General features: G+C 39.4%; 1 protein-coding gene across 11 annotated transcripts in view; it reads right to left on the bottom strand.

Moving 5' to 3' along the window:
* The window catches only part of LOC127625826 (pleckstrin homology domain-containing family A member 6-like), a 134714-nt gene that overhangs the window by 22309 nt on the left and 86479 nt on the right, over window positions 1–25926 (bottom strand). For 9 of the 11 annotated variants that reach the window (XM_052101219.1, XM_052101214.1, XM_052101215.1 and 6 more), the window contains 4 exons: window positions 15940–16040; window positions 2413–2606; window positions 1471–1923; window positions 199–703 (listed from right to left, as the gene is read on the bottom strand). In XM_052101219.1, the coding sequence (XP_051957179.1) occupies window positions 199–703; window positions 1471–1923; window positions 2413–2606; window positions 15940–16040 (1253 nt within the window). Of the gene's footprint in view, window positions 1–198; window positions 704–1470; window positions 1924–2412; window positions 2607–3715; window positions 4383–15939; window positions 16041–25926 lie in introns of those variants that run through there. The other 2 variants (XM_052101216.1, XM_052101221.1) reach the window with 2 other exon arrangements.

Genomic DNA, 25926 nt, shown 5'->3' with positions numbered 1-25926 from the left:
TTCTGTGCATAAAACTGTGACGGAAGGAGGTATACGTCGTATTTTGTCATAGCAAAAAATTACACACTTCACTTTTAAATTACAGCACAAAATTTCAAATAATTTGTAAACAAACGCATTCAATTGAGATGCTGTGGCTATGTTTTAGGCCGTCAACAATTGCTGTCTCTATGGATGCTTAGTGGCTTAGTGCTTTACCTTGGGTGAGCTGAGTGACCGGCGCAGGCCGTAGACTGAGGGATCAGCGTATATACCCTCTTCTCTGAGTCGGCTAGGCCCCCGATCAAACCTGGCGCTGGATGATCGGGCAGGTGAGGCGAAGCTGTGTGGAGAATATGGTCCTCCTGATGAAGAGGAAGGCGAGCGGGGAACCGACCGTGACCGTGGCTGTATGGAAAGCCGTCTCATAGAGTTCTGAGCTGAGTCCAGCTGGGGATAATAGCCAGGATGAGGGCCATGGGGTCCCGTCATCCACTGAGGGTCTCGAGGTTGGCCATACAGGGGTCCGTCTCGCAATGACCGCCTTCTATCCTCCACAGTCCAGCGAGGGGACGGACGGTCGTATGCAGCCGACATCGAGCATATGCTCTCAGGTCGGACACCGGGTGGGTAGAGCGGATATTCCTCCACATACGGAGGCCCGCCGTATATGCCATACAATTCCGGTGACATACCGCGATTTACTGTGTAGTACCTGGATGGACTGAAAAGACAGAGAAAAGGATGAGCTTATAAATGCAATAAAGTGCTGACCTTCAATTCATACTCTTAGGGGGGATGCACAAAGAATTAATTATGTCTGCTGAAAGAGTTGTTTATTAGCTTATTAGTTTCTTATAAACAATCTTCTGTTTACCGCTTGATTTCTGCAGGTGGTAACATCGCAATATTATTAGCGGCAGGCAAATTGTGCTAATGTTTGTGAATAAGGCACATGCTACAATAAGCCTAATTTACATACAGTAGAAAGGAGACACGTTTGTACTCATGAATGACAATGATCTTTGACAATGTAATTAGTAATCTGCCCAAATTATTATTATGTTCTTCTATTCTATTCTATTTGCAAAAGGAATGTTTTTGGATTCCTATTTAATAATTTGAATCCCAAACATTATTTATGAATATTTCCTATTTACACACTAAAGCCTAAGATATAAAAAAACATCTTAAGACAAATATTTTTGTAAAACATCTTATGCGCCTAAGACATGATAATGTATGTTTACAATTTTTACAGCATTACTTGCCCAAATACCTTTATGTTCCATGTTTGCTGTCTGTACCTTGAATGTTCATTGTCTCTGTTATGTCTGAGTTGTTCTTTGTTCAACATTGTGAACATAAGCAATGTGATTAGTACTGAAATGTGGTTAGTAAATAAAACACAGGTTTTTGCGGTGAAATACAGCGCAATTGTTTAACAAATTCACCCCTTAGCCTTCATCCGGATTCCTTTGCTTTTCTCACCTGCGCAGGTCATCCTGAGGTACCATGGCTCTGCGCTGGTTCACCCACTGCTGCAGCTGAGTCATGGAGCTCTTCCTCTGGGCAGCTCTCTCTGGTGCCGTCCTGGGCACAAAGCCCCTCCGCAACACCACATTCTCCTGAGTCTCCCGTATGTCTCTCATGTTCTCCTGGGACTGGTATCGTGAACCGTTGGGAGGACCATAGTTACCCCATCCATTGGGGTGATGGGGTGCAAGTCCCCCTTTCTCCCCCATCCTGCCCTCTATAACAGGGGTAACTGGGGTCACTGGGGTGCTGGGTGTTGTGTCTCTGGTCTCTCCTCCGTTGAGCTCATGTTTGACAGGCTCGTGGGGGTTTGGTCTCTGCCCGTTGTTCTCTGTGTGAGAGTTGGGTTCGAGTCTTTTGGCTACCATGTCGGTTTGGTCTGGTGCACGGATGGCCTCAGATTGATTTCTGCAGGACAACAGGAGAGAGAGAGAGAGAGAGAGAGAGAGAGACAAAAAAGTTGTGAGAAACTAAAGCAAAATGTACAGCAATGCCTTTGATCTGCCTTATAATGTGATGTTTTATAAAGGAGTGCACACAGGGACCAAGATTAACACTTTTCAAGTGCCAAACATGAGTCAAATTTGCAGAGTAAATAAAACACCAGTATTAGTTTGCCAGTATTTTAATTAGGCACTGCAATATTACATGGTTTAAATTGAATATGAGCTTGCATGAACTTGTGAAATTCCATGTCTTCAAGCTAATTTTACCTCAGTGGAAAATTTACCATCAGAAGTTTATCTTTACTTTAGATCAACTTTATACCTAGAGTTCCCCTCCAGAACTACATGTGGAGAAATACACACTCACTGAGCACTTTATAAGAAACCCTAATAAAGTGCCCGACGTGGTCTTTTGCTGCTAGTGTGTTTTACAGTGCATGTGTGTTTGTACCTAGGTGCGTCTGGAACGTGGACCCTGGCAGCTTCACTCATGGTTTGGATCCACTCCTCCTGCTCTTTCTGGCTATCTGCACTGAAGTAGTACGTACGAGTGCCTGCGTGTTCCACCTGCAAACAGAATGCAATACTGCCCTTTAAATCCTCACTCTCCTCTTCCTCCTCCTCCTCCTCTTGTTTACACCACACCTGCAAAAGAAACAGAGAGAGAATATGAAAAAAGGAACATTATCGCATTGCCATTGACCTACAGCCACTCCCATTATGCGACTTAACTGTAAACTTGGCACCACAAAAACAGCGCATGCAAAATAAGACCCATCACAGCACATGCAAAAACGTGCATTCAAGTTACAACATCATTGCATTTAAATAACAGTGTGTAAGTAAAAGACATTTTTACAGACATCACTTGAGACCTTTTTGAGATATATAGCAGTCTGAATAAGGTTGCCGTGCATACATAAATCAGTCATGCAATGATACAATGTTCACCTAAATTCATACTTATAATTTGCTACAATCAAATGAGATTGTCTACTGCTGACTTTTGCATATTGTATATTCTCCTTGGATTTTTAACATGCAGAACTTCATTGGAGAAAAATGGAAATAGATTTGAATAGGACATGCAAAACCAGACTCACAAAGTTACTGTATTTGAAGAACATTAGTTGAAAGGTGAAGTTCAAGATTAATGAGCTTGACATGCTATCACAACTATTAAAAGTTGCACTCAGTAACTTTTGTCTTTTGTGCTATCTTGGACTTACACTGACACCTAGTGGCTTGGATGAAGCAATAGTTTTCAGTTTCAGATGCCATTGTAGAAATATAGTATTCACAGTCAGCCATGATTACTTTAATCAATGAGTGAAAGTGTCAAATAACAGGACGGTTACTGAGATTAAGCGAGTAGTATTCAGCTGGTCATGTGATTCTAACATGGCAGCCCCCATCCATGTGCGTACCCTCTCCATGAAGAATAAAACTGCTTTTATAAGGTTATTGATATGACTGGAGTCTTCATATTAATGTCAGTGATCATGATTTCTAACATATTTAGCAAAATCATAATTCATGTCTTTAGGTGTTAAACTTTATTTAATGAGTTAAAAATTACTGAGTGCACCTTTAATCCATGTAGGATTTTCTACAGAGTATTTTTGGCATAATAAGTCCCAGCTCTCTTAATCATTACCATCAGATCATGTTAGGAACGAAACCATATGGTTCTGCCCTTGTCACTTTAAGTCATGCAGACAGTCTAATGAGCAAAAAGAGGTGCTCTGAAATACCTACTAAAAGGGGATCATCATTGAAGAACACACTCAGGGATCCTCAGAGATGGGGGGGAGGAGAAGAGACTACATAAGAATGACTAGATCAGATGTAAAGGTGAACTTTAGGATAATCTAATCTAAGGTTAGATGTGGGCTAGATGTGGTTAACAAGTAAAATTTAGTTATCTAAATAAAACTGTCAAAATTGTGCATTAATATCCTGAAATAGATGGCAGTTAGTAGAAATGTTGTCTAATGCTGTTATTGAGCAGGTTAAATACAAAACAAAAATAAAAATCAGCTATATGATATACAAATACACCCAACGTAAACCTGACAATGTAAAAGCTAGGTGTGAATATGTAAGGCTAGACCCCAAAACCAAATTTATGAGTGAATAACAAAGAAAACTGATTGTTTACGCACTCTTGTCCAAATACTGCAGTTCAAAGTTTCACCACATGGTGGCAATACAAAATATTTTAGAGTTATTTGTGGACAAATACTAAAATGTCATTGAGGCAGCCGGCATGACATTCTGTGGACAGCCACAGCCATGTGAAAAACAACTAAATAAATCAAATTGTCAAAAAGATAACTGAATAAATAGTTTAAGTTCTGAATTTTCTGGGTAAATACACAATAAACCAACATATTCTTAATCGTAACACGGTTATGACTTAGAAAAAAGGGTGAATACATATAAAGTGGGACACTCTTTTTTTAAAAAGAAATCTTTACATAGGATAAAGTTAGAAATAATCCTACTTTTTCAGGTAAAGTAACACTATACTTGTATTCACTGAATTATTTATTCAACAAAGCACACACGTAACTCACACTTTCAACCACTACACAGTTAATTGCAACACTGTTATGGCATTGCAAGCTCAGACCCAGTCAGAGTATATAGCTAATGTTCTTGACTTGACCTTTGACTATAAATGCAACAATGCAGAAGGCCCATGACACAACCTCAGATTTGTATAGCATGACAGTTGTACTTACAGGAGAGGAGAGACTGGCCATGCACAGCAGGTTCTACTGAATGGTGAGGGTGTGTCATGCTTTATGAAACCCTATAATCACTGGAAGCTACAAAAAAATGACTATAGTAAAATACAATGTTGATATAATTAAGTAGCTCTGCCGTTGCCAGTTTTCTCAATTAGTCTCTAGTGAGGCAACAACAAGCACACCTAGTCATCTGAGAGAGTGCCAACATTAGTTTCATACAATTGAAAAAATAATAGTTAAAGCTGATGTGTGTATAATCCCATCTAAATATGCAGAGTTAACTATAAGAAAGCCATTTTTAGGTTGATTTTAGCTAAGTGTAAACATTGTCTCTGAGATACTATCAAAACATTCTTCTTTTTGTTTGAGGGGTTGTCCAGTCCCGACACAGCAACGTTGGCTTTAACAGTGGTGTCATTTTTGGGCAGGACTATCTGTTTGTACAACCACTGGAAGTTTGGAAATTGAGTTTTCTGGGAATCTGTTTGAAAACAACGATTATTTTTGCAATTCTATTTCGTGACGCTAGTGGCGCAGAAATAAAACACTTTAGCTTTAACTGCACTAAAGTATAGTTGCAAGTTATATTTTCAATAGACAAAACTTGATTATGAGGATTAGTTTTGAATACCCAAAATTTACATTCACATATGCAATAGCAGGGCGGGGGCGATAAAATGTTTAAATATTTATAGGTAAAATAAAAATCCTAGATATCAATGATAAACTTAATAACCCTAATATTCAATATTTAGCATATATGCTCTGTCTAGATGATCAGATGTGTCCCCCTAAAAACGCAAGCAGTTCGGCAAAGTTCTACACCCAACTAGCTTAATGAATCACAGTCATGAAATCAGTCAGTTAGGAAGTATAAGTTGGCTAGTGGCTACCTCACCCTGCTGTCATGTAAACCAGTAATGAGTCTAGATACCCACTAGCTAGCTAGCTATCAGGCTAATATTTGGATTTGTGCACGAGTACTCAATTAATCGAGAACTCGTTCAGTTTTCAGGCCAAAACCAAAAAGAACATGGTCAGAAACGTAACATTTAAGAAGAGTCAAACATACACTGAATATGATGAAATTGTCGTGAAAACAATTCGCAATACAGATACAGAGCAACTGATGTCACAAGACAAAGACAGTCAAAACAAAAGTTTGCCTGAAAATGTGCTGTTTGCATTGCGAAGGTTACTCAACTTACAGACCACAGAAACCACCATGCTGTCGCAAGTCCTTGTCTTACCTTTATACCTGCCAAGAGAATGCCTCTTCCCCTATGACAGAACCTCTCCCTAAGGAAACTGTCAAACACTCCCTCACTATTGATTCATTTCAGGGCTTGGTAAATTCTGTGCTTTCTGTTTGTATTCGATTTTACAGAGAAGCCATTGTTCCTCTGCAGATTATTAAATTGCTCAGAGTTGGCCCTGTATATGTTTGTTTATCTTAAATGTAGCTGGGCCACTATAAACCTTTTTTTGCCCTCTAAGTAACCCTCTGGCGCATCATTCTACAAGTAAATCTTCAGAAATTATAAAGTGCGCAAGAGGTTTTTGACATTGCTTCATGAGGACACCTGATAAATGATGCACTAAACCGATGAGTTTTCTGTGGTACTAATTTGTTAAGTTGTCAGTAGTACATAGATTCAGTCTAGTATTATACAAAATATTACTTCTACAACTTCTACAGGTTGTAGAGTTATTCTACACTAAGAAGTGGATACAGGTAGCTGTTTCCTTTAGTTGTTTTTCTAACTAATCTGACACTAAAAAGTTGATTTCATTGGTTAAACCTAAAGATTTTAGGTGGATTCAGACATTAAATAATATATTTCACTTCAGTTCATTTAGATGTTTCCACAAGAAGTACATTTTTAGGTTATCTGTAAAAAAACAGTGTATATTGAGATCTAGAACGTTCAACTTTCGCCACAAAACTTCTCATAAATCAGCCAATTAGTAACAAAACAGGTTTTTGTTATGCTTCAATGCCTTGCAAATCACCTCTACAAAAGTGGCTTGACAGAGAAGCCTGAATCTAAGTGCATCTAGTAGACAAATTTATGTTCTAGAGGAGACATTTGAGTTTACACTGGCGTCATATGTCAGACGCTTGTCTGATCTATCTTTACGGAACATCTTCTAAATACCAGGGCCTCCTCTGTCCAAACACAGGTACCTCCTTTTCTTCTTTACAGTTCAGAGAGCCAAATAAACCAATAGCCAGTGACTTTGAAATCTTCCATCATGTTGTATGTAAGGGCTCGTCTATATTTAGACATGGCTTAATTATAACCTAATTGAAAACATCTGTCATCGTTGGACGGTGATGTGAAATTTTTAGCATGGCCCTCTCAGGAACGTGGGATATCTCACACAGAATTACATTTTCACATGCAGGAGTCAGAGCGGTGGCTGTTGATGTGAGTCTTTGGTTCAAGTCTGGCCTGGATCACGTACTCATCCCATTCCAGTTGATTTCCTTTCACCATCTACTACGGTGGCTATCAATGAAATATGGCGAAAGGCTCTTCTAAAAATAAAAGAAAGCAAAACCACAGGCTTATACCATAGCCAGATAGGAGAGACTATCAACCTCCATATCACTTGATCATAAAAAAGAAAAAACAATAAGGCTGGGATGAACTAGCCTGAGGGAACAAGCTTAAAATGGGAAAAACGAAGAGCATTTACATATGATCCTGCTCTGTGTAGGATCTTGTATTATAATGACGACCTCCTTTGCTGATGCAAGTCATGGCAACACATTAGACAAGCAGATGATATGATAAGCCTGATATTCATTTTGGCCTTTTTTATTGCACATAAAAGAAGGTCAAGCTATGCAGGCCATGCATTAATCAGAGTCTACTTTGTTGTCTTTAACAGTGCCAAGAGCTGTCCGTCTCCCATGGCACTGGCACGGAGGTGTGGCCAGGGCAGCATTAGCTACAATAATTCAGCACATTGTGGCAGAAGACTGTTGTGTTTATGCTGTAAGCTGTCTAAAACGAAGCTCCAAGACTTCCCCATTTATTGTTGATGTGACTGCTTTTTGGATCCCGTTTCAGTGGCATTTATTGCAGCAGACCACAATTAAAGTCGTGGCAGGTTATTTCCTTTGGGTATAACATCCATTAAACAAACTCTCTCTGCTCTCCTTACCGGCCCATTTTCGCACACAACACAATCTGTTGCTACGTTATAGGTGGAATTTATTTACTATTTTGTTCTGGCAAATGCCTCAATAGCCTTAGCAACATTGAAAAATCTGCTCCATAGACATATCTGTATGTTTCTACAGTATATCCCACCATATGAATAGTGATATTTCAACCTGTATCTATTTTCACTCTCTATGCACCTAATGTTTTGACGATTTAATAGATGTATTTTTACTTAAAATACTTTTATTTTTATATTGATGTTTTTAATATGTGTATATTTGGCCCATCATACTCGTCATTCATTTACAACACAAAGTAAAAAAACACTTCAACTGTGTTGAGGCTCATGTATATTTATAGCTGTGCCTTCACTCCTGAAATATTATTACATAGAGTTTGATTAACCTTATGAAGAGTTAAAACTAATATAGATAAATAAATTACATTGGCTCAATGAAACTGACTTAATATGAATGAAAAAACAAAATGTATTGATTGAACAACTTTATCAAATTCAATGAAGTATGTGTAATGGCTTAATTTTTAAAGTGTTGTATGTTTCTTGTATTCTTAGGAACAACATTGTGCTGATTTTTGTGTGTTTTCTTCTTATAACTGTATCTCTTTCCATTAAATCCCTAAATTCAAGCAAAAGCTCTCTTGGGTTATATCTGGGAGAAAAAGCTCAGAGAGTGAGCAGTCCACCTGTCTACACCCATTTCATCAAACAGTAGTTTTTATGAGAGGGAGACATAATGTGGGACATGCTACGGTGGACAGCAGGTGCCAACGCCCACAGCACCTCAGTGTAAACACAGATGAACAAGGCAATTCCCTGCATATTCTGAGGAAGAAGCAGACAGTCAAGTCTCAGTAGGTATGAAAATGACAGCCCTCTGCTTTCCTGTATCTTCCCTCTTTTTCAAAGCACCTGCACACAGTTAGTTGTATTTTCTCACCCAAGCATTTGTTATTGACTGAACTCTCCATGGATGGTGCATTTGCAAGGATAAACACACTCTCGGAAAAGTATGTTGCCACGTGATATTTACTTCACCTACATTATTCGTTGAATGTCATGAAGCTCACATTCACAGGAAGTGTAGTTCTTCACCACGGATTATGCTTTTAAACACTATTTCCAAAAACAGACAAAAAGTTTAAAATGAATGCGGACTTATGCATATACCATTGATTAACAACCTTAGAGCTCACGGTAGTCTGTCTTAAAAAAAAATATATAATATCATTTAAAATGAGAATTTGCCTGTGGAAAAAATAAAAGAGTTTTTACTTCTGGAACCAGACTGTTGTGCTTATTTCCACAACATTTGGGAATTACAGCCCCCATGATCAATAATAATGTACACAAACTTCTCTTAAAAGAAATTGCATTCACCGCCTGCTTTTCATGGTTGGTAATAATGCAACATTAATTGCACCAGGCAATAAGTGCTGACATTTTTTTAGTAAAAGGCCTATTTTACATTAAAAGTAGGGCTTTTACACTGAAAAGAATGACAAAGATTTAATTTAAATACAGTGTAGTGCTATTTTTGTGCTTTTAAGCACATGGTTAAATTATAGATTCCAGGTAGTTAGTAAAGTTAGGTTTAGTCTGCACTAAAATTCCATGTGAAAATGTAGTTTGCTCTACAACACAGCCGGCCAAAGACGCATGTAACCTAGTGGGGAGTGTTCAGCCACAGCTGCAGCCTGATGCTCTCCAACATGTTGACAAAACAGTTAACAGCAACAGCACGAGCACCGACAATGGAAAAATATGGGTGTGAGCTGCAAAATGAATGATTGCTGTAACCTGTAATGACTAGGCCTCAGACAGAGCATGACGGCTCCTTGTGTGTGTGTTCTGGCTATCCCTGTACTTTGAAAACACACTTCTGGAGGCGGTGTCTGTCTGTTCTAAGAGTTCTGATTTCCGCTTCAGTCCACGTCTGATTAGAGAGAAAAAAAATCAGCTAATAAAACTAAGAAAACCAGCATAGGGCTTCTGGGAGAGTGATCTCAGGACAAGGGATGTGCAATGTTTTTTTCTTCAAAAAGTCAGCCATTGGCCCAAACAACTAGTTGACTAATTGGTCTTAAGGAAGCTCTGTAAATTTAGTCTGGTTTCAGGTTCATCTGCCCCTAAATGGTCAAATTTTTTGTGCAGAATGGAAAGATGCGTTTTTAAAAGCTGACTATTATTTAACTTCTCTTTAAATTCTAGGTGAGAATGGAAGGTGTGAGGTACAGTCCAGAATTTCATTAACAGCTCTAGCAGATTGGTTGCAAAAATCTGTTTTCACGGCCCGCCAAAATGCAAGGAGATGTGTCTATAATAAATCCATTACAAACTATCAGAGAGCTGCCAGGCCATTTCCTGGCCTTATCCGCATATCCGACGTACTTTGAAAAAAGGCCTGGATTGACTATGGCTGAGGATTTGTCCCTCAGGAAAGGATTCCTCTGCTGAATATTTGATGGCTTTAGTCGTCAGACTCACCTCCTGATCTTTCATGTTTCTGCTGTTCAGCCCTCAGAGATAAGTGGGAAAAGTCTCAACCTCACAGCAGTTACACAACCAGCATTTATTAATATTTTAGCAGCGCTATACTGGGACATAGAAATATGAGAGAGGTAAAGAAAAAATAACCAGAGAGAGCCTAGTGTTTGTTAGAGCCTCTAAATCATAAATGCAAGCACACACACATACACTTACACAGTGCTGTAAGCCAATTAAAATATTTAATTTGCGATTAATCACATGATTTTTCAATTAATCGTAGATTTTTAAAGTACTTAATTTAGACCATACTGTATATATACCTCTTTTCTGACAAAATCCATTAGCTAAATTTTTTAACCACTGCACAGATTTCATATGAGCAAACTATAGTTTTGGCAAGTAGTTTAGGACATCTACTTTGTGCATGACATAAGAAATGTTTAAGATTTTTTCATTTTTAATTGACAATTTTTATTTTTTTTTTTTATCACAATTCCAGTGGGTCAGAAGTTTACATACACCAAGTTAACTCTGCCTTTAAGCAGCTTGGAAAATTCCAGAAAATGATGTCAAGCCTTTAGTCAATTAGCTTCTGACAGGCTAATTGGCATCAATTGGAGTTGTACCTGTGGATGTATTTTAAGGCCAACCAACAAACTCAGTGTCTCTTTGCTTGACATCATGGGAAAATTAAAAAAAATCAGCCAAGACCTAAGAACAAAAAGTGTGGACCTTCACAAGTCTGGTTCATCCTTGGGATAAATTTCCAAATGCCTGAAGGTACAACGTTCATCTGTATAAACAATAGTACACAAGTATAAACACCATGGGACCATGCAGCCATCATACCGCTCAGGAAGGAGACACATTCTGTCTCCTAGAGATAAACATCAAAGAACAACAGCAAAGAACCTGGTGAAGATGCTGGAAGAAACAGATAGACAAGTATCTACATCCACAGTAAAACGAGACCTATATAGACATAAACTGAAAGGCAGCTCAATAAGGAAAAGGCCAGTGGTCCAAAACCGCCATAAAAAAGCCAGACTACAGTTTGCAAGTGTACATGGGGACAAAGATCTTTTTGGAGAAATGTTCTCTGGTCTGCTGAAACAAAAATGGAACTGTTTGGCCATAATGACCATCATTATGTTTGGAGGAAAAAGGGTGAGGCTTGCAAGCCAAAGAACACCATTCCAACCGTGAAGTATGGGGGTAGCAGCATCATTTTGTGGGGGTGCTTTGCTGCAGGAGGGACTGGTGCACTTCACAAAATAGATGGCATCCTGAGCAAGGAAAATTATGTGGATATATTGAAGCAATATCTCAAGACATCAGCCAGGAAGCTTGGTCGCAAATGGGTCTTCCAAATGGACAATGACCACAAGCATACCTCCAAAGTTGTGGAAAAATGGCTTAAGGACAACAAAGTCAAGTTACTGGAGTGGCCATCACAAAGCCCTGACCTCAATCCAATAGAAAATTTTGGGGCAGAACTGAGAAAGCATGTGCGAGCAAGGAGGCCTACAAACCTGACTAAGTTACACCAGTTCTGTCTGGAGGAATGGGCCAAAATTCCAACAAGCTTGTGGAAGGCTATTTAAAATGTGAAAGAAATAAAACCTGAAATAAATAATTGTCTCTACTATTATTCTGACATTTCATATTCTTAAAATAAAGTAGTGAACCTAACTGACCTAAGACAGGGAATACTTTCTGTTTATGTTTAAACTTATTTGGCTAAGGTGTGTGTGTGTATATATATATATATATATATATATATATATATATATATATATATATATATATATATATATAAATGCAGTCATTCCATAGACTTCTATTGTTTTTATGTAAAGCTAATTACTACTAATATAGACTAATTATACCAAACCCTTACCGGTTAGAATATTAATAAATAATACAAAGAAAATTATTCGTGTTTTTTTTTTCTTTGAAGACAATTGAGTTTTAGCCCCAAAGTATAATAAGCAAACACACACTCACACACACACACACACACACACACACACACACTCCCCTAGACTCCCCATTAGACATTAGACTCCCCTACATGAAATAGAAGAATATTCTGCTGCCAGTGGCAAAACACCCGTTCTTATCATGGCACACTGAATGAAGATTTCATAAAAGAAGTAGCATTACACCAAAGCGAGATGCACTGTGTCAGTGTTTCAGGTTCTTTTATGAGAGCAACATGATACATGTAACCGTTCACTGTCACAGAGCTGGAGAATGGCTGACTAAACACACCTATTCTCTCACTCATGCAAGGTTTCAGCTATGACACAAACACACCATCTCAGTATTTCCCGCTTAATCATTAACACCAAGTCAGGTAATAATTTCAAAAAATGCACAGAGCTATATTCAGAGATGACACATATGTTCATGACATGATTTTTATTGCAGCTGTTATAAAACTGCAGTGCTGACGTGGCTTTAGACCGAAACTACAGAGCAGGGGTCTGTCTCATATGTACTGGATACATTGTACACCTTTTGCCTCTAGGTTAGGCTATGGGATCTCTATGACTGATAGTTTGTTTTGTTCCACAAATATATCTCTGAAATATATAGCCTCTCTTTTGTAGGACAGTCCATTTAAGAGCTTTGGATATGTTTTCAAGAACACGTGGACAGGCATAAATGGGTTTTATTGAAGCTGCAATGCCGTTCTATGGCTTCTGTCTAATTTCATTACCATGAAGTAGATGTGTGAAACTTAAACCATTTTCAATAACAAAAATCAAACTTTGAGAACTTTTAACTCATTTACAGTAGCAAGCTTAAAAATAAACATGATCTCATGGCCACTTTTTCTTTAATAATCAAATTTTAACATGCGTACTATAAAACACCAGGAGGGGTCTTATAATACAACGCAAACAAAAATGTTTGTAATCGATTAGTTGTTTGATCTCATTTAACATAATATGAGATCACATTAAACTCTAATGATGATGCGCAAGAGCAGCACTGCAGTTTGCGGCTGACTGAGGAGATGAAGGATTACACAGCTCACAGTCCAGATGCACTCTAAACTTTCACAGCTTCAGGTGATGTAGATGAAGTAAATATAGAAGCACTCTCTTTGTGGAATAAGTGGAGCCAGAGCTGCCTCTCCGCTGAAGCAAAACTTGTGTGTTGAGTGTCTTTAAAGGAAACACTCTGGCGTTACATCTTAAATGCAGATATATTTAATGCATTATAGCTTTATTAAAGTTAAAATAATACGGAAGCAGATCATGTAAATAACTGCAAACTCCGAAACTGCATTTCTCTGTGCGATCAGCGCCTTTTCTATGAGTTGCACGAATGTCCCGATCTAAGGAGGAGAGATTGAAACTGCACCCAGCTGAGGCGCACTCTGGCACGGGGACGCTCATCCCTTTAGTGCGCATGCTTAATGCAGCTAGATTATAACGTGATGGCTCGTGACTTATTTCATCATAATATATGTGTCACTGTGCATTTCTTATCGTGAAGAAAATTGGCAATACGCAGCTTTATTAATAAGAGAACGTTTTTTTTTTTTTTTTTTTGTGAGTTAAAGATGGATTGAAGTGAACAGAAAGGTGAGAGAAGGTAGTCTTTGCCCCCATTATACACTGCAACAAAATACGTTTTTGATTTGGCTTGTTTTCCAATATAAATATCTAAAACTCATTTAAAACAATGTAGAACGTACTGAGAAGCAGCATATAAGATATTTAGACTTGCTTTTCGCGAATAGACCTTGAATATAAGTATATTTTGTCTATACTGCACTTGCAGAATTATAACCAAGTGAAAAAATACACTTATATTTAAAATAGACTTAAATTTAAGATACATTCTCTTAAAGCAAGTCTAAATATCTTTCATGTTGCTTCTCAAGTAAGTGTATCTTGTTTTAAACACAAACAAAAACACTTGATAACAATAGGATTTTTAGCAGTGAATTTCTTTACTAGTATATTTATTTTTATTTTTTCCCCTTGTAATTTATTGAATGCCCTTTAGAAGTATATTTAAAATATGATTTTGTCCTCTTTACTGTCAGTAAGCACGTTTAATACAACCTCTTAAGTTGGGGCACAAGCTAAATAATTAGTTAAGAGCTAATGACTAACTGTTGCAATATTCACAGAATAGTCAAATAATTGTTCTAATAATCATTAGTTGCAGCCCTAGAATCCACCTTCCCTATCAGTTTGAAACTAGTGTCAAAAGTCATCAACGCCTCATCTCTTGCACACTTCTCTCCTATTGGTCAGTTTAAATTCCAGGTGTCATAACAAAGCACTTTTACTCAAAAACTAACAAGACCTGCAGAGACATGGCAAAAGATTTTTGAGCATCTCCAGCCCAGCCCTTTGGGGCCCCATTCAGCCAGAGGCAAAAGAGACATAAACACAGTTACCAAACACATAACGGTCCCACATTCTCAACATGTCCAACATGCACACATACAACTGCATGTTATAGTTTGAAACAGTTTAAAACACATTTTCTGTGAGTAATTCAGATATAAATCTAATAGAGCCTCACATGCAGAACAAACACAATATTATTTTCTAAATGATGAGAAAAAAATCACAACAAATGTCATTTAGAGGGCAAAAGCACTGCATGGGATGGTCTTTCTAGGGGCACGTATTATATAAAGTCATGAGATAAACTTGTAATGGAAAAGATACTGTCTGCACAAAAATGGCTCTGATCTTTTATAGCAGAGAGAATTTAAAAAGCCTAAGACCACATTGAAAATTTTGGATTTTGTTAATTTAAAACCCAGAAGTAACGTTTAAAGTATTTAATAAAATGCTTCGATTTTAAACTTTTGATTTTTTTTGGCCACTCATCAAATGTAAGCAAATATGAGACAATGACCGTGTTAACGCCTTTGTACAAAAAGTCAGATTTCCTTGCTTCCATTGAAGCACACAAGATGCTCTTTGTCAAATCATACTGGGATAACATGGATCATCATGTTTTGCACAAACTTGAGTCCAAGCCAGCTCAAGTACAAATCAGATTATTACACTGATAATATATAATATATAATAATTTAATTAGAAAAGTAAAAAATAATGCAAAACAGAAGTCTTTTCCTTAGTGGTCTCTGAATTTTGGACCTTGTATACAAGCACAAACTAAAGATCTGTCCGCTCAAACTCAGCCGCCAGGGATCATGATGAAAATAAAATCTGACATGATGTTTGTCCTTCTGGCACATATTGTTTAAACACATGCAAAGATGCAAAGTCCACTGCTTGTGTGTGTGTGTGTGTGTGTGTGTGTGTGTGTGTGTGTGTGTGTGTGTGTGTGCATTCAGAGTAAATATAGGTTTTGTCGTATTGACCTTGTTTACTCATGATTAATTCAAACACAACTGTCCACACTTCACAGGAATCACAAGTTGACAATGATCAGATGCCTTACCCTGACACTGAATACCATGTTTACCTGTTATCCCTCCCCTCCCCTGTCCCGACAACAACCTGCACCAAAACAGCCTAGAGATCACTAACCTTAAAGGCAAACTTGCGGCTGATGTTGTCCGATGGAAGGACTGGTCCAATCTTGAAACTGAGGAGAGGAAGGCTGCCCAAAACCCCGTCTTCCTTCTCGTCTGCATGGAAAAAACATAGAATATGGAGAAAAAACAAAAAAAGAAAGCAAAATGACAACATTCAAAGAGGAAAAAAAGATGATCTGTATCATATCATTCCAACCTAGATGAAAAAAGCTGATTAAATGTGATAAGCACTGCTACACTGGATATGACGAGCAACAGGTATTGAAAAGCAAACTCCAGGTAAACGGCAGGTGACTCCCATAATAGATAACCATTTTATCCCTGTGCAAACCAACGCTAATGACACACATGCTATCCACGAGCAGCAATACTCAGATGGGGAGAGGAGCACTCCGGCTGATTAAATAATTGAGCATGTCGTTAAATTTTCAGCGATGAGGGCAACGGTGATCCAGTGTGCTCTCGCTTTCGAGCTGCTGCTGGGGAAATGCAGTGAACTCACCCGCGTGTGAGCTTTGACAGCAGTGTGTGTGTGTGTGAATGAGAGAGAGGAAGGGAGAGAGAGAAGGGAGGGGTGGAGCAGGTTATGTTTGTGCTGTTTAGAAGTGGGTAGAGCAGAGAGAGAGAGAGAAAGAGAGAGCGAGAGAGTAAGACTAAAAGATGTCTATCAGTCCTTGGTGACTCAGTGCTGCAGGAATTCTGGCTCGCAGCCAGGTCTACCTGGACTGAACAACCAATCAGAGCCTGATTACTGTAAACACAAAGAATGTACACAGACAGACCCATCTTAAGTAAGAAGCGTATATTGACAAAGAAACATACATCTGTAATCTCCACAACAAAATATTCTATTTACTTGCACAAACAAATGAAAAACTATTATTCATCTACATTGCTGAACCTGTCTTTCAGGGTTATAACTATACACTGAGTGGGGTATGTCCCTTCAAATATTTAAATTAGTAAGCGACTGATATGTTTTTTTTTTTTTTGTTATGGTTTTTTATTATATTCAGTTCTTCACAATCCTAAAAATGTGGTTACGGCACTGTTGTCTGCAATAATTCTTACTTCACTATGTACAAAAATTTATTTTTATACAAATATATAGTAGACAGACATACACTTGGCATGTATCTGTCACAATCACACTGGCAATCATTCACTGTACTGTCAATACAAACACAGAGGAAATATTTACATCGGGTTGAATATTTATATTTGTTATGTAACTGTTTTAAACTCGACTTTAAACCAAGTTCTCAGAGTATCCAACTGTTGATCTGACATCAAATAATGTAGCCATGGTCTACAGACGACTGTGCTGATTTTTCAGGGACAAACTGTGAAATGGAATTAAAGGTAAATAGTAATTTTTTTTACACTTAGTGGGCTGCCTCATGCAATGTTGAGATCAAATGACCTGTCGAATAATGCTAATGTTATCATGGCAATCCTATTGTCAAACACTTTCGTTAATGAAAAAAATAATGTGAATAGCGCATTTCTAAAAGGACATTGGGACTGATAAACTATTGGTTTTGCAATACAAAAATGCACTGATGGTGCATTTACGTCAGGTCGAAATTACCATAATTATGAGATTTCAACTCACATTTAAGTCTTGTAAAAAAAATATGGTAATTAAACATTGTAAACTCAAAATACTTTGAAAGCTCCAACTTGACAGTAGTGGCGTCATGTAATGAAAAAATAATAATATGGTAGCGGCCTCAATAGTTAAAAGTCGAAAACACTTATTTCTGTTTGGTATGACATTTTATTATGCCATTATTACCTGGAATGCTTTGTTAATAAACATATTGCAACAACATATAGCCTCATCCGACCTCGCGTGCACAGGTGTGGACATTGTATTTATGCTTCGCTATATGCAACGCATAATTTAAAGTCATTTAAACTGACTGATCGCTGACGTATGGAGTCTTGTGACACAACAACATGGCGCCGATCACAGCGGAGTTTGTCTTTGGGAGAAACGCCAACAAAACTACTTCTGGTAAGAAACCTCATTGAGTTTTCTTTGAAAACTGATTGAGTCAATCGTTTCATCCTATATGACATTTAAAAAATGTGAGTGATTTATTGCGAAATGCCAATCTGCTAAACACAATGTACACTAATGTGTACTTTAGCAAATTTTTTCCAAAGAAATCTTATATTTACTGTGCATTATTACATTGAGAATCAATGGATTCATCCATAAGCTAAAATGGCTAGGATGAAAATAAGGTGCATTTCAATCTTTTCTGAGACAAGTGCATACAGAGAGCACACTTGAGGTTAGGTCATTCACTAAATAGGGAGCAAGGGAGCATCCTTAAGCTTTCCTATGCAGCTAAGTGCATTCACTCCTAAAATCCTACCAAAAGTTCAGTTTCAGGATGCAGATGATGTTTGGACCACTCAACATGTTTAGCAGACATGGGACAATGGTAATCAGTAAATAGAATTAGAATTTATAATGTATAATTTTATTTGAACATGGTTGGCAGTGACTGGATGTTGCTGGCCATTACATTGAATCAGAATTAATTATGCTAATTTGTGATATAATGTCTGTAACGTCTCAAAAACATGAATAACCAACACTCCAGGATACATATTAAATAATTTGGTAAAAAATTGGACTTTCAATAGCTTGGTATTATTTAAAATGTCACAACTTAGTCCCACTGTTCCTAGAAATGTATTTTTGTTTTTGTACGTTTATAAGGTGCTATTAGTTAGAAATCAAAAAGGGAAATGAAAAATGCACACAGCAATCATCATCAGGTCTAAGGAGGATAGAGGTGATTTAAAGAATTAATGTAGTTATAAATATTTTGCAGCTATCAACAACAAAGTAGTTTGGCATTATGAGTGTTGCCATAGAAACAAATAACTACCAAGGTCCTAAGACGTAACAGCTCCCAGTAGAATCTCCGAGTTACCATCAATTTTTGTTTTTCAATGTATGTGGAAATGGAGATCGTTTTTGAAACGTCAACAAAAAAGAAAGTATGCTTTTTCAAATAAAAGCATTTTAGTGTGGATGTGAGTGCAAGGGGTTGGAGATGTGTAGAACTTAGCGTACGATTGACATGCTGATTTTGTAGAAATTTGAGTGTGCAAATTCTATGCGGGCCTGCCTAATTTCTCAGATGTGGCCCAGAGAAACTAGACTACACTAGATTCTAGACCTGTGTAACTAAGCAACAACCTACTTATTTATGTAAACATGCACTACTTATCATTATCAAGACTCTGATCTTGCTTTTCACTATCATTTCATCCAAGTTTCATCTTCTCTTTCTCTTTTTCTATGACCCTCTCTTTCTCATACTTGGCATACGGCTCAAATATCTGCAGTGACGACAACATTGAGCCATTTTTCATCATCTTCTCATGTTCAGAATACTAATCGAGGCATTAAATTGCGCTGTCACATGTTCGGCAACTCTTTTTGCCCAGCACAGCTGGGCAGATGGAAGCTGGGTGATAGGAGCGTGTTGTGCCTCCAAAAACAGTGTCATCACCAAGTTATTAAGGGCAGCCATAAAGACGAATGGGATATGGCCAGTAACTGAGTTTTGCTGATTTTTAAATAAATGACTCTCTCCTCCCAGTGAGCCACTGAGCCGAGGAAGTAAAGGAACTTCCTGGAGTGTGTTTGTTTTGCTGCTGACAGTTGCTTAATGTTGCTCATTAATGCTATCAAGCATAACTTCAGCTGTGTGGCATTAAGTGTGCTGAATGTAGAGCCATCTGTTTGTACAGTAACTCCAAAGTTTATTACACCTAAGGATCAGCACAGATACAAAATATGTGTACTGATACCAATATCCGATTATTTATAACAACGTCTGCCAATAGTGTTAGTTTGGTGGATCTACTTTTTATGCTACCTTGTTTCAAATCACTGATAATTAATAAGGCAACTTCAAAATAAATGTAAATAATAACTTTATTATCTATGTCTCTACATGTCTTTCATGTTTCAGAGTAACTGGTCTCAGTTATAATCAAAATACTGAAACAAAAAGCTCAGTATTGTTTATGGAGAAACAAAGCCAAGATGGTGTAGTTACAGCATATACCAGCAGGGGCTAACTTGATCAACAAACCAGCCAATCTCTGACCCCTTGGTCTGGATCAACCTAGAAGTCACCCTCTGGCCCTTATTTGAAATGTGGTGTGGTCTAAGGTTCTTCTCAAGATGTTTCTGGTTTAAATAAACATTAAGGGCAAAAAGTCACAGTTGATGTTTTGATGCTGCTTTCCATATACCAGCGAAATGAAGAATGAGTGAGGCAGTGTGAAGTAATTAGCCGGAAAAATGTAGGCAAAGTCAACAGGGTTGATTAGTTGCCCCAAAGGTCTTGCTACACTCACCAATATAATTAAAACTGCTTTTCTGAACAAGAAAGCTTGATTCAGCCAAGAACCTTTACTGTTGCCCCTCTCCTCAGGGCAGACTCATGCACAGATGTTCTTAAAGTTTGTGATTAAATTGCAACCCTGGCTGGGAAGATTTAAAATGTGTTATAAAATCTAATTTGATAGGGTAATGGAGCTCTACTGGGTCTTAAGTTTACTAGCTTTTCTGTATTGTGACTATAACCCTACAAATAGGTTAATGAGCATACAGAAATTGCTCATGCCACACCTGCCAACTAAGAAAATGTACCAGCCATGAAACTGTATTTTGTGTAATTTGTATATAAAAATAAATCAAATAAAATGTTTCTGTCCCAATGATAATAAAATAATTTAGCTGTTTCCTTTGAAGGTTTGTTGCAAGGTCATTGCAGGACCTTTGTTTAACTCATAACATCACATGCAAAATGAGAGAGTGTCTCTGTACAATAGTGGAAAAGTCCATAAGAGGAACATTTCACATACTGTATGTGTCACAAGTTCTGGAGAAATTTCTGTCACTTGCCATTAAATCAAACACAGTTGAAAGCTATTTTGGTTGGTTAAATGAAGCTTAACATTGTGTTTGTTTTTGAGTTGCCACAGTATGCAATAGACTGGCATATCTTAAGGTCAATATTAGGTCAAAAATGGCAAAAAAGAAACCGCTTTCTCTAGAAACTAATCAGTCAATCATTGTTTTGAGGAATGAAGGATATACTATGCTTGAAATTGCCAAACAACTGAAGATTTCATACAAAGGTGTTCACTGCAGTCTTCAAAGACAAAGGTCAACTGACTCTAACAAGGACAGAAAGAGATGTTGAAGGCCAGATGTACAACTAAACAAGAGGATAAGTACATCAGAGTCTCTAGTTTGAGAAATAGACCCCTCACATGTCCTCAGCTGACAGCTTCATTTAATTCTACCCGCTCAACACCAGTTTCATGTACAACAGTAAAGAGAAGACTCAGGGGTGCAGTTCTTATGGGAAGAATTGCAAAGAAAAAGACACTTTTGAAACAGAAAAACAAAAAGAAAAGGTTAGAGTGGGCAAAGAATCACAGACATTGGACAACAATAATTGGAAAAGAGTGTTATGGATCTAAACCCCATTGAGCTTTTGTGGGATCAGCTAGACTGTAAGGTGGGTGAGAAGTTACTAACAAGCCACATCTATAGCAAGTGCTACAGGAAGTGTGGGGTGAAATGTCTCCTGGGTATCTGGACAAACATTGATACGCATGGAGTTTTTTGATGAGAACCCTTTGAAGTAGTTTAAGAAGTTCTGAAAATATTTTTTCAAATTGTAATAGTAATTTTTCACATTAATAATGTTCTGACTATATATTGTGATGGTGAATAAAAGTACCAATTTCTTTCCATAAGAGCAAAGTCTGTAAATTATTACAAACATTTGGAATATTACATTATATATATTATATAATATTAAAAATAATCATATGACTGATTATCCAAGAGGCACAAGGACAAAGTGACAATTTAAATAAACATATGCAAAATTACAAATAATTCATTAATCTGTGCAGCCAATCTTTCTAAAGTGTAAACCTTATGAATTAAAATGTGTGGTTTCAAATCGGATGGGAGTGGTCTCGACTCCGTTTGCGGTCTCTGTTAATTATTCACAGCTGGAGCTTATCAAGTGTAACATTAAGATATGACAACATAAACACATTCCACTTTTGAAATGTCCATGTTAATGTGTCACACAATTCACACGTGATTCAAATACACTTTACGACTCAAACGTACGACTTTCTAAATTTGGCTTATTCGTATGATATTGTGTGACTGCACTCGTTTGAATTCCTATGACTTTCACTACAGCCAATGATGTCGCTGGACATAATTTCCATCAAATACAATTGCTTGCTTCTGTCACACACAACAGCTTCCTATCATGTTTACACACTCTACTGATTGGTTAAGTCTAGATACGGGGTTTGGGTAAGGGCATAATATTAATAAGTATGTCCTTAACGCCTTGTGCACGGAACTCCCACTTACGCATTAGACATCCGAGAATTTGCACATGATGAAGATGTACAAGTTTATGCGAACATCATCTTGCATCCTTGTCATAGTCATAAACTAACAATGAACAATACTTACTCATTTTAATTTCAACATAAAGTAATGCATTTTTTAAATCATTACTTTATGATTAAATTTAGGTTAATTTTAGACCCTGGTCTCACTCCACTATAAAGTACATTCCCAAGGTCAAGCCTATAATACAAATTGTCTCTGGACATAATGCACCAACACAATGCTTTCTAAATACAAAAACAGAAGGAAGGTAGGTCTATGTGGAAGAAGAGAACAGCCTTTAACGCTTTTTTTTTTTATTATATCCAAGCAGGGCCAGGAGGCCGTCTCCACTCCCTTCAGAAAACCAAACATCAAATACATGGGATTTAAGCCATAGGGAGAAGTTCTTTTGGAAGACAGTAAGGTAGAAGTTCAAAGGCGGAATTGCCAAGTACCATAACACAGGCCTGGAGGACACACCCCTATTCCAGTAGATGGGAAACTTGAGGGGATAAAGAGGCCATCAGAGGACAGGAGAGAGCATTTGCAGGATATTCTGATTACTGGTGGACTGATATGGGTTTTTTTCAAAGGTTGATTCTTAAATTACTAGCCCCCCCAATCCTAAATATGTGGTTACATTCACACTACAGTGCACAGCAGACAAAATCACTGATTTCACACAAATTACTGGCAGTAACAACAAGTTTGTTTCTGATATGGCCTGTCAGAAGTGTGCAAATACAGAGAAACAAGGGTTCAGTGTTTGAAAACTGAGAACATTGAGAGTGAGTGAAAAATGAATGTTACAGGAAGTCTGACATGTTTTGAGCCATTGGGAGACTTTGAGTACACTGTTTCTCATATTCGCATTACCTCACACAGTATCACTGTCAACTATGGCCAGCTACACACACATTAGCACACAAATACAGTTAATGGATATAAAACCACAACTACGTGTCCTGAGAGTGAATAGTAGCATTATAAATGCTCTTTGCTTTTTAACAGTGCACAAAGCATCTCTGACAAGTGCACTGTATTATAACAACATTATGTAATAAGCTTTAAAAAAACAGTCTAATTACATAATACATTTTGATTTATATTCTACTATATAAAAAGTTAGGGAAGGACAAATTACACCTTCAGCAAAGATGAAGACAAAAATACAAAGGAATCTCTGAAATCTCTGAATTGCAGCACAGAAACAGGAAGATAAAATATAAAGAACAGTGCTTGTTTTGGTAATAAGAGACACATAGGGAGATATGCCAATAGAATGACACATCTGATCTGCTTCTGTCGCTCTCTCCACGTTGTGTCAGAGAAGCGACACTAGGGGTCTCTCTTGAGCGGCGATATTCACCTCTGAACTATGAAAAAAGGCCAATGAGAGTTGGCAACCAGTATTTGCATGTCCCACCCCCGGACATACGGGTATTTAAGCAGCGCAAATACGGGAGTTCATTCAGAAAATTTCTTCGGAGCCGATGGTCGTGTTTGCAGACTGCTGCGTTTTACACACCGAGTTCCTGCTATCCTCTGCTGCATGCTGTTGGATTCTACGGCGCACAACAGCGGCTTTCTCCTGTTTGCACGGCTGTGCACTTCCTGCCCCTGAGCGCATCGACAGTTGCAGATAAGAAAGATCTCTCACGAGTTCTTTCATTCATAAAAGAGTGATTTTATTTAAAAGAGTAATTTCCTCTAAAAGAGCAAAAAACACAGCGGCGTTGAACGTCCTTTTAAGGACGCGTCTTTATAAAGATGCCTTTCCGCCCCTGTGTTATTCCTGGATGCGGTAGAGTACTCTCCGCTTCCGACGGCCACAGGCGTTGTCTCGTGTGTCTGGGCAGTGATCACACTGAGGCTGCGTTTGTGGATGGTTCATGTTCTCAATGCGAGAACATGACCATGACAACGCAGGCGGTCGCGGCTTGCTTACAACCGTAAGCAAGCCACTCCAGCCGCCCCCCGCGTCGCTCCTTCTTCCCACGGGATTGAGGACGATGCGGTTGGCGATGAAGGCGATTCGGGGATGGCAGCGGGTGCAGCTCCGCCGGGTACGCCCCCTCGGACCACCCGCGCCCGGCACGCTCGTTGACTCCGTCCCCGCTCGAGGTGGCGGCGACTCGCCTCACAGCCAGTCTGCCTACCCTCTTGCGATGGAAGCAGATGAGTTCGCCGCGACATCGGAGGGTGTGGGCTCTGATGCTGAGGGCTCCTCTGGGCTGCCGCCTTCGGGCTTGCACGCCCAGGAGGAGGCTGACGCACAGATGTCCGATATGCTTTCCCGGGCAGCCAACAGCGTGGGCCTGGATTGGAACCCTCCATCCTCCCCACAGCCATCACGGCTGGACGATTGGTTCTTGGCGTGGGCGCGCTCACAGCCTCGCCCCCGTTCCTTTCTTCCCGGAGGTGCATGATGAGCTGACGTCTTCATGGAGAGCACCCCTCTCCACTCGTCGCACCGCCACCTGCTCATCCGCCCTCGCCACCCTCGACGGCGGAGCGTGCCACGGGTACACGGAGATCCCCCAGATGGATAGAGCTGTTGCGCTCCACTTATGTCCCGGAAGCACTACCACCTGGCGGGGCCACCCTGTACTCCCTTCCCGGTCCTGTAGAGCAACATCCTCGCTCACCGCGAAGGCCTACAGCGCTACCGGACGCGCCGCTTCCACCCTGCATGCCATGGCTCTCCTGCAGGTCCACCAAGTCAAGGCACTTCGCAACATGCAAGGGGGTGGCCCTGATCCCGACACGCTGCAGGAACTGCGCTCAGCGACCGACCTCGCCCTGAGAGTGACGAAGGTCACAGCGCAGGCACTCGGGCAGGCGATGGCCACTCTGGTGGTCCAGGAACATCAGCAATGGCTGGACTTGGTTGAGATGCGTGAAGCTGACAAGACTCGCTTCCTCAACGCCCCTGTCTCCCAGTTCGGCCTCTTCGGCGACACCGTTGAGGACTTTGCCCAGCAGTTCTCCCTGGTGAAGAAGCAGACGGAGGCCATTTCGCACATCATGCCGCGCCGCAAGCTTGCCGCCACAGCCCAGGCCCCACATGCTCGCCGAGGGTGTCCTCCCGCGGCCAGAAGACCTTCTGCTCCGCCCCAACCTGGGCCCAGCTCTCAGCCCCGGCGTCGAGCAAACCGCAGGAAGCGTACGCCCCCTGCCTCACGGAACCCTTCGAGGACCCGGAAGGCTCCCAAGCATCCCTGAGACAGCGGACCCAGAGGACGAGAAGTTAGCTCCGGAGGTGGTAAGACCGCTCCGTCCCCCGGTGGAGGGCCGGGAGGAGAATCTTTTGTTTTTTCATTTGCCGCACCCCCTGCCGGGGGCTGCGGTACCCAAATTCTCGATAAAAGAGCTATTTCCTTTACCTCTGGGTCACATGGCCCGCAAATGCCATTCTCACGGCATTTTGCTTTCAGGCCTCAACAGTCTCGGCGCCCAGGATGCGGTGCTTCTGCCCTCAGCCCCACGACTGTTCCCCGGCCG

Source organism: Xyrauchen texanus, chromosome 32 (genome assembly GCF_025860055.1).
Source record: "Xyrauchen texanus isolate HMW12.3.18 chromosome 32, RBS_HiC_50CHRs, whole genome shotgun sequence".
NCBI lineage: Eukaryota > Metazoa > Chordata > Actinopteri > Cypriniformes > Catostomidae > Xyrauchen > Xyrauchen texanus.
The sequence above is the reverse complement of the archived record's forward strand: the minus strand, read 5'-3'. Positions and strand labels throughout refer to the sequence as shown.